Source organism: Castanea sativa, chromosome 10 (genome assembly GCF_040712315.1).
Source record: "Castanea sativa cultivar Marrone di Chiusa Pesio chromosome 10, ASM4071231v1".
Lineage (NCBI taxonomy): Eukaryota > Viridiplantae > Streptophyta > Magnoliopsida > Fagales > Fagaceae > Castanea > Castanea sativa.
This window is the reverse complement of record NC_134022.1, coordinates 7,611,939-7,621,955: the sequence shown is the minus strand read 5'-3', so window position 1 is coordinate 7,621,955 and position 10,017 is coordinate 7,611,939. Positions and strand designations below refer to the sequence as shown.

Here is a 10,017-nt window from a genome sequence, read left to right as displayed (position 1 = left end):
CACAGAGACAATAGTAGAGTGAAGGTCGGAGACAATGGGTGTTCGAGAAATCCAAGTAGCGGACACGACCCTAGTAATCCACGAACTCGAAGATGTATGTGACTCAGTCACTGGCCGAGTTCTCACCGGGTCATGGCTCTGGAACTCGTCCCTGGTTTTGTCCGAGTGGATAGCCACTCAGGGCCGACTCACCTTTGACTTCCACGACAAGACCGTTCTCGAGCTCGGCGCCGGAGCTGGACTTCCAGGCTTGACCGCGGCTCTTCTGGGTGCTAGCCGAGTCGTGCTCACGGACATTGAGACTCTCCTTCCTGGGCTCATAAACAACGTTGAAGTAAATGGGCTGGGAGACGGAGTCGAAGTGAGGCAACTCGTTTGGGGATCGGACGAGTCTTCCAGCGAGTTTGATGGGTTCGACTTCGACCTGGTTTTGATGTCCGACGTGTTCTTTGACATGGAGGAAATGGCAGCGCTGGCGAAAACGCTGAAGAAGGTGTGTAGGAAAGAGACAGTTGTTTGGGCAGCGAGTGAGGTTCGGCCATGGACAGGTGAGTGTCTTAACGTGTTGGTGAGTGAGGGGTTTGGAGTGGTTGAGTTGCCGAGTCAACTCGGTGGTTCTTCTGGTTCTGGTAATTCTTTCATGGAAGAAGACAGTTTGGATATTTTCGCCGTTTTCCTCCTACTGCCACCGAACGAAGATAGCCACGTGGCTGCCATTTGTAATTGAGTGGGCATTGAAGAGTGAAGACCACTAATCTCAAGATTCTCAACAGTAGGGTCCCACTTAATTTTTGTAGCCTTTTCGCGAATCTTTTTCCTTTTTAATTCTAATTTTTAAGATATAAAACAATTTCTTTCTTTTCTGTTTCTCAAAAAATAAATATAAAAAATTTCTTTTAAAAAAAAATTATTTTAGGTGTTGATGGGAAAATTTTATGGTTGATTTAAAATAAAAGGAAGTGATGGACAAAACAAAGAAAACTAAGGGTCTACCATATAGAACTTGTTATTAAAGTAGTCATCCAATCTTTGAATGCTACCATATTACCAAAATACAAGTACTAATCTATGTTATACAAAGAGCTCATTTGTTTAGGCGTTTAGATTGCTCAAAATGGCAATTTAGCAGGATTGAATTTTCAATTTCGTAGAATTTTCACAATTTCGAAAATGCAATTTTTCTCTGCTTTTTTAGCATCACACGATTTGGAAGAATGGGTTACCGCTAATAGTTTTTGCTAAAACCAAAAGAATAATATTATCCAATCTAGTGTAATAACCAAACAAATAAATACAAGTACAAATGCTAGGAAACATGAAATTAGACCTACTTACTTGGGGGTAATTTGCAAGCTAGCATAGTAAGGAGAAACAATATAATAAGTTAACATGCATTTGAAAGAATTTTGTAAACTAGCATCTTGAGTTTTATAGACTCGAGTTTCATATAAAACTTGAGGCTTAAAGACTCAATTCCCACTTACTGAGTTGGAACTCTTATGCCACATATATGTCGAATCTTATAGACTCGAGTTCTACAAAACAAAACCGAGTCTTTAAGACTCAATTTTTGTCAGGAAATTTAATTATGCCACGTAGATCTCGAGTCTTATAAACTCAAAATTCAATTAAAATATACATGGATCTCGAGTCTTATGTAATGACATGTGATTTGATGTTAGGAACATATATCAATATTTAATGTATTGACTAATCCTTTGACAAAACGCATTTTACTTGTAATTGGGTGAATCTAGGATTTGTTTAATACTTCAAGGAACAAGAGTTTAAGTCCAAGTATTGAAGTCATGCAAGTCTGTCCAAGAATCAAGTAAGGAAGCGCTGGATTTTAAATCTCAGTAGCTATCTTGACAGCTAGTATCTGTTGAGATTTAAAGGTTGCTGAAGCCTGTGGCTCGACAGCTATCTCGATAGATGGCTATCTATCGAGGTTTATGAAACTCAGTTTTTCAAAGCTGTTTTTCATCCAATCCGTGAGTATGTGTTTAGGTTTTCTTTTCTCACAACCCTAAACATATATAAGGATTATTTTAAAAGTCATCACACAGAACACGATTGCACAAGAGCACAATTTTACAAGCGTGAAGAAAAGTGTGACCGAAAACCTAGTTACCCTAGTTCATCTTGAAGAAGCTGTTGTGTTATGTACACCGTAGGGTTTTGTGACCAAACAACTTCATGATCTTTATCGTGTGATGAACAGAAAAACTTTGCAGCTAACATCCTCCTCAAGTTGGTGATCAAGTCGCGTACTGGGATTCGTGCATTTATTGGTTAGTCACGTACTGGGGGCCGTGCAATACAAGGAGAGATTATCACAATAGAACAAGTCCAATTGGGTATTGGGGTAAAGGTTCAACTGTAGGTTGGTGTAAGGTACCAAAATTCCTTTATTTGTAACCGCTTGTTTTGATAATAGTGGATTCTCGAAAATGGTGACCTTAAAATCACTCGGTGGGGTTTTTTCCGTATAGGTTTTTCCCATTCCTAAACAAATCACCGTGTCACTTAATTTCCGTTGCATATTTAGTTATTTGGTGATTTGTTTGTGTCGCCATGTACATTTCATGTTAATTTTATTAATTAATTAAACTTGGCTAATTAATCAATTAATTCATCACAAGGGGTTAATACATTTTTAGCCTATCATCTTATAGACTTAATTTTTGTTGGGCAAAATTTTATAAACACAGATACGCTTCTCAGTAACTCACTACACTCTCTCTCACCCATAATACTCCTAGCCTCTAACACTCCTTAGTAACTGACTGCCCCACTTACCCATAACACTCACACTTCTCATACCACATTGCCTTTGATCTCACACCACATTGCCTCTCTTTGTCACTACTCCTCCCTCTCAACAAATTTACATCTCAGGTAAGGGTTAGGATTTTATTGTCATTGTAGTTAGGTATTATTTGTTGTTGGGTGTGGGTTAACAAGTTTGACTATTTATTTGGTAGATACTTAACATAACTTAGTTAAGATACCATGATATTGTGAATTATACAACTTTGTTTTGTTAGTGTAAATTTTTTGAGTATTTATTAGCATGGTTTTTGTTAGCAAAATTTATTCATCATTTCTAGGCTCTTATCAAGAATGCATTTTTTTTTTTTTGGTATTTGGTACGAAATGGGTAGTGAAATTCATGCCATTTGAATGAATTGTAATGAAATGGGTATGTAATTCATGCCCTTTGAATGTGTAATGAAATGAATTTTTTGTATTGGGTATGTAAATGTTATAGGTATGTAACTAGATAAAATGTTGTATACTTTTACAAGTATTTTGGCTTTTTTTGTATTGGGTATGAAATGGGTAGTCTTTGCATGACCGAAAAAGGATTTAGGTATGAAATGTGTGACAAATGTGTAATGAAATTCATGTCATTTGAATGAATTAGAATTTGTGCTTTGTGTAGTTTGACTAGATAAAATGTTTTCTAACTAACATAGTACACTTGACTCTAACAAGTTCACAATGATTGTAATTGATATAATCTCATACCATGGTGGGAAGCTTAAGAATGCCAATGTGAACAAGGGATTGCCATGTGAAGGGCCGGGTATTAAGTGCTATTATACTCAAATTGATCGTAGGTTGAAGACCCTTAATGAATTGAAGATGATAGTTATGGAAGAATTGTGTGTAAATCCTGTTGTGCACAACATACAAATTACTTATCGTTCTCCACATGAAGTCCTGAAGCACCGGATTAATTACAAGTATATGGCGATAAAAGTAGACAAACAGTTAAAGATCATGTTTGATAAGATTGAGCTATACATAAGGTTGGAGCCGCGTGCAGAAGTTGGTATCGAGAAAATCCAACAAACAACCACAAGTTTACAGGTCACAGTTCCGGATGCTTAATATGAGTATTTTACACATGTAGAAGATGATGATGTTGATGATGACGATGATGATGACTATGTTGATGAGATTGCCATTAATTGTGAAGATTTTGTCGATAGAAATGAGTATGAAGAGAGGATTGAACGAGGGGACTTTGAGAGAGACATTGATGACGATGAGATATTTGACCGTATTGAACCTAATGCAGACAATGCTATTAGTGTTTAAAACATTACGAACACAATCTCTGCTTATGCACCTCTTGCCTTGTCATTTTCTACCTTGTCAATAATGTTTTTGTATAAATGGTTCATTTCTTGTGTTTCATCCAGGAAAAATAAACACTTGAGACATTGCACCTCAAGTTCTGAAGCAGCCTTTGTCTCCTTCAACTTATATGACTTATTTTGCTGCTCTGTTATATGCTGAGGATTACTACTTGGAAGTAAGTTAACTACTCTATCAACAAAATATAACTTGCTATACTATCTTCTTTGAACTCTAGTTTTTGGTGAATTGTTTAGCTAATTTTACTAATTCATGATTGTTTTGTGATTGAATGGCATACAAGCAAAAGTTATATAGGTACGTATGGTTTGTCTTGTTGATGAAAGTATTTGGGCGTAAATCCACTTTTAGTCCTTATATTTTGGACATTTGTCTATTTTGGTCCCTACATTTTATTTTTACCATTTTTAGTCCCTAAAATAATTTATGCGTTCTATTTTAGTCCTTTCCGTCACTCTATTAACGAGAAAGGTTGACGTGGCTAACAGAGAATTAAAACAATATTAAAATAATACTACGTGGAATAGTGAAGCTCGACACGTGGATTCCCACCCCAGACATTGTCATGTGACCATCACGTGACTGCTTCTCAACTACCTCTGGCGCGTGATTCTGAAAATCCCCAAATCCTCACTATTGAACCCTAGCCAGCCCCTCATGCGAAGCCATCAGCCCCTCTCTCTCGCATAGCCACTAGCCTCGCGAGAGCCAGCAGCCCCTCTCTCGCGAACCCACAAGCCTCGCCTTGCGATCAACCCCTCTCTCGCATACCCACCAGCCCCTCTCTCGCGTACCCTCCAGCCCCTCGCTCGTGTAGCCATCAGATGGAAGCAAGCTCTTCAACCAGTTCAAGCTTGAGGAGCAGAGCTTCATTGAGGTGCTACTGTGCTAAAAAACCAGTGCTAATCGTTTCATGGACAGCAGAAAACCCTAGCAGAAGGTTTTATGGTTGTCCAAACTACTGGGTATTTCAATTTTTTTGTCAAATTCTGGGTATTTTGTTTTATGGTTGCAATGGCGTGTTGGGTTTGGTCTTTTTATTTTGTATTGCTGTTCAATTTTTTTGTCAAATTCTGGGTATTTTGTTTTATGGTTGCAGCTGCGTGTTGGGTTTGGTCTTTTCATTTTTGAATTGTTGTTCAATTTTTTTGTCAAATTCTGGGTATTTTGTTTTATGGTTGCAGCTGCGTGTTGGGTTTGTTCTTTTTATTTTGTATTGCTGTTCAAATTTTTTGTCAAATTCTGGATATTTTGTTTTATGGTTGCAATGGCGTGTTGGGTTTGGTCTTTTTATTTTGTATTGCTGTTCAATTTTTTTGTCAAATTCTGGGTATTTTGTTTTATGGTTGCAGCTGCGTGTTGGGTTTGGTCTTTTCATTTTTGAATTGTTGTTCAATTTTTTTGTCAAATTCTGGGTATTTTGTCTTATGGTTGCTTCTCTGTGTTGGGTTTAGTCTTTTTATTTTGGTTTGGTCTTTTTATTTTGGTAGGCTTAAGAAGATTTATTTTCTTGTTTTTTACCTCCTTTAGCTTTTGTAAACCTGGAAATAGCTTTTTAGTGTACTATGCTGCATATTGTAGACACCAAAATTTTCACAAGTTCTTAATTGTGTTTTAAGCTGTGGCTTTGAAATTAAAACTAAAATGAATTTTATCATAATTATTAGAGCTGTATTGAACTGGCTTACTGTTATAGTTCACAGTAATTATTAGAGCTGTATTGAACTGGCTTACTGTTATAGTTCACAGTAATTGGCATACTGTTTTAGTTCATAGTAATTATTAGAGCTGTTTTGAACTGGCTTACTGTATCATAAATTATTGGCATATCCTACTTGAATTGTTGTTAAAGAAAAGAAGCTGAGACGAGAGTGTACTCTGTTAAAGAGGCAAAAATGTCCACAAAATGCAAGTATACTCTGTTATAGAGGTAAATCCTGAAAATTACACAATCATAGATAACACTTATCATAACCAATCCAATACAATTCTCAATAACCAATCCCATACAATTTTCAAACTTGTTTCAACAGTGACCACAAGTGTGTAATCTATGAAAAAAACTGAAAAGAAATAAACGCACATCATTACCCCAAAAACATAAAAAATATATCAAACATAAAAAATATATCAAACATAAAAAATATATCAAATTTTAAAAGAAACCCAATGATCAAAGATCTAAAGCAATAAAGTCAAAGACTATACATATATTCACATCTGTTTAGTTGCACAGAAATAGGGACCAAAAATGGATATTCATAATACAATTCCAAACCTATTTTGACCATCACTTTATACAAAACAAAGGGCATTGTTCCATAGTTAATGTTAACCCTATCACCATGATCATCACTTTGTACAAAGCAAAGGGCATTGTTCCATAGTTAGCCCTATCACCATTACCATCACTTTCTACAAAACAAAGGGCATTGTTCCATAGGTAATGTTAACCCTATCACCATTTGTACACAAAAAAAAAAAAGAAAAAAAAGAAAAATGAACTTGTGCTCTCTTCATATCCTTGGACCCTGCACAAATGATTGACTCCCACCATGTCTAATTGCTTCCATGTATCTGAATGCATTCTTAGAAGCCTTTAGAGTTTCTGATGTGACCACCCTTGTCTTTTTCTGCCTTGGATTTGGGTTGCTGCTACTGGAGTGATGATATGTACCAAGAGTCTGTGTGGTTGAGCTTGTCTTGGCCTAAGGTGGTGCACCTGGCCTGAACTTAGGCATGCTGGACTGGTAAGGTGCACCTGGTGTGGCTAAGGCTACCCTGGTTCTGCTGGTCTACAAATAAGAAATTCACATACATTAATATTGAATATTGAAAAGCAACTATTTCACTCACATGTCCATATATTACCTCATTAGATGTACTGGTTCTGTTTGTGGTGCCTGGCAGTGAGGAGTTCCCTCCAGTCTCACCTTTGCAACTTCTTCTATTATGCCCTAACTTACCACAGGCCTTGCATTACTTAGAGATGCCAGCTCTCCTACTTGTTGGCTCATTAGGTTCCCTTGCTCTCTTCTTCTTAAGTTTGCCAGGTTGTCTTCTTTTGATGGGAGGCTGAACTGGGGTCACACCACTGGGTCTCCACATATTCTGTCCATTGATTGGTGATATGATTGGTTCATAGCATGCCTTGTATGTAGAGACATGGTAACATGGGTGAACATACTGCTCAACATCTTGTCTATTAAAAAATATGCAGCTGATTGCATGAGCACAGGGTATGCCACTTATATCCCACTTCCTACAGCTGCAGTGTGCTGTAGCCAAGTCAACAGTGAAACTTTACAGATCATTTTTCACTTCAAATTGTGTTTGCCCAGCCCAGCAAGCTAACCGCCTATTGGCTGCCAGCTTTTATTCAACCTCTTCATCACCTTGGCACAAATATATGAGTCTAGCCTCACACCCTTCTCTCTATTCTCTTGGAACCTAGTCATCAGATATAGCTTGATACACTCAAGCTACAATCACATGCAAGTACAATGAAACATTAGATATTAATTACAACAAGTGCCAAGAACAGTACCATGCACAATCACTATAATTAACTGAATGTGATCATAAAGACTCATACCATGCTAATTATGGGCTTAGATATGAATTTAAGAATCCTATTGTTGAAGCTCTCACACATATTGTTGAGGATGGTGCCAATCAAGCCATCTTCACTAAACATGTGTTTGACCCATTTTGTTGTTGAGTGAGCATCCAACCAACTATGTGCATCAGCATCAATCTCCTTCAGCTCATCCATAACCCTATCAAACTCTTGTTTGTAAGTTGCCTTGGTTGCCCTCCAAAACATTTCTCTGATTAGAACACCAAGATAGTTCTTCCTGAAGTTGTTATAGAGGTGCCTACAACAAATCCTGTGTTCATACTGTGGCCAGTTGTCAATGAATGGTTGCACCAACCCCTTTCACAAACAGTATCATAGGTAAGTATGTGAAGTTAGTGGACAAACAGTACAATCACTAAATATAGATTCAAACAACCAAATGGAGAATTAACTACTTTCTCAACAAAAAAACAAAAAAAGGAGAATTAACTACACACCTTCTATTGATCTGACATAAACACCCATCTCTTATTTTGACTTATGTCTGCAAGTAACAAGTTGATGAACCAAGTCCAAGAGTTCTTGGTTTTAGCCTCTACCACTACATATGCAAGTGGGAAATACTCTTCATTAGGATCTCTGCATACTGCAGTAATCAATTGCCCCCTGACTTGTTTTTCAAGTGGCAAGCATCCAAACCAATGAATGACCTGCATCCAGCTAGAAACCCCTTCTTGCATCCTTTTAAACATATGTATAGCTTCTCAAAATAAGGCACCCCACACAGCAGGTCCATCTCAGCTGCTAAATCACCATCATTGAAGGTATGTACCTTCATAAGTATTTTACTACCAGAACTAAACCTCCTTAATTCCTTACAGTACTCCCACAACTGGTTGTACTGTTGTGTGTAAGCCCCATCCACATATTCTTTAGCCTTATCCCTAGCCCTGCTTGCCTTTCCTGCACTTATGCTTAGGGTATACTTCTCATGGACAACTTCTTGGATGTCTTTCGACTTGATGTTAGTCTGTCTTTTCACTTTCTTCATCAACTTTTTCCCAATGTATGATGAAGTACACCTAGGGTTCTTAAAACTTCTAGAGCATGTATGTTCCAAAGTCAATGTCCTTATTTGGTAGCTCCTTTCCCTTGGCAATTTTGTTAGATAGGCAACAAACTTGCAGTTTTCTTGGCAGACAGCTCTTACCCTTTGCAGGTCATTTTTAACAAATTTGATCCCCTATCCACCATGAACTGCATATTCTGTTATAGCTTCCTTGAATTGCTTGGGTGTTGTAAACAGCATATCCTTTTCAAAATCAATATGCTCTGCCTTAGCCACTGGCTTAAACACAGGGAACTTCTTCACTTCCTCATTTTTCTGTCCCCTACTTCTATCATCCTCAGAATTATCATCACTGTCATACCCAAGCTCATCATCAGATGATGATTCCACCAAACTGTGCAATTCCTCACTCTCATAATCAGAGTTCATTACACTAGCACTCATTTGGCCTGGTTCAACAACATCATCATCATTATCATCCTTACCATCCTAACTGTCACTACTGTCTTCAAAAAAGTCCCTAACACCATGGTTCAACTCTACCTCATCATCTAGCCCACTTCCCCCATGACCACTTCCCTCACTATCACTTAGAATAAAGACCTCAGGTGGGTGCTCAATGGTAGGTTCTTTACCTGCTTTCCTTGAACCCGCATGGGAAGCAGCAACCTTAATGGGAACATCCACCTCAATTTGATCATTAGCATACATATCATCACTCCATTATGGTCATCACTATCATGTTCACTATCATCACCATCATAATCACCTATAAGGTCTTGTTCCAGTGCTAATGGTTGCACATCCTCACCAATATCCTCTCCTTCATCAACTAGTATAGGGTCATCTACTGGGTGCTCTACATACACATGAATCTCTTCATGACCCTTCACTAAATCTGTCATGAACATGGCATCATCATCATTAACAACCAAATGGAAATTTGCCCTTTCTTGGTCCGTACTAGGCATTTTGTACCACAGCCTGCCAACAAAGGTGTACCCAAAGTCTCTACATATACCCTCTAGCTTAACCTTAGACCACCTTTCAGGGTCACAATTATCAACTATATCTACTGTACCTCCCACATATTTTCTACGATTCTCAGTAAAATGGCCACCATGATGCACAAATATACTGAATAGCTCATCCATTCTGCACGCAACATAGCACCAAACCCAATTAAACAATGCTAGTT

The 10,017-nt window shown here is 37.8% G+C and overlaps 2 protein-coding genes across 2 annotated transcripts; one reads left to right on the top strand and one right to left on the bottom strand.

Moving 5' to 3' along the window:
• LOC142611594 (uncharacterized) lies at window positions 1-786 on the top strand. The gene has a single exon (XM_075783668.1). It carries the CDS (start codon window positions 35-37, stop codon window positions 725-727), a length of 693 nt encoding a protein of 230 aa, XP_075639783.1. The 5' UTR covers window positions 1-34; the 3' UTR covers window positions 728-786.
• Window positions 787-7,149: 6,363 nt separating this feature from the next.
• On the bottom strand, window positions 7,150-8,801 carry LOC142611952 (uncharacterized). Its single transcript, XM_075784096.1, has 4 exons — window positions 8,461-8,801; window positions 7,766-8,048; window positions 7,526-7,652; window positions 7,150-7,448 (listed from the first exon to the last, which is right to left on the bottom strand). The coding sequence occupies exons 1-4, from the start codon at window positions 8,799-8,801 to the stop codon at window positions 7,150-7,152; spliced, it is 1,050 nt and encodes a 349-aa protein (XP_075640211.1).
• Between the last annotated feature and the right edge of the window lie 1,216 nt (window positions 8,802-10,017).

Excerpts from the sequence above, each read along its gene's own strand:
- LOC142611594 (XM_075783668.1), top strand. The coding sequence starts at position 35 with ATGGGTGTTCGAGAAATCCAAGTAGCGGACACGACCCTAGTAATCCAC.
- LOC142611952 (XM_075784096.1), bottom strand. The coding sequence starts at position 8,801 with ATGAAGAAAGTGAAAAGACAGACTAACATCAAGTCGAAAGACATCCAA. Across the intron at positions 8,049-8,460 it reads GGGTTTCTAGCTGGATGCAG|GCACCTCTATAACAACTTCA; the intron begins GTCATTCATTGG and ends GATTTGTTGTAG. Across the intron at positions 7,653-7,765 it reads CTAAGCCCATAATTAGCATG|CTTGAGTGTATCAAGCTATA; the intron begins GTATGAGTCTTT and ends ATGTGATTGTAG.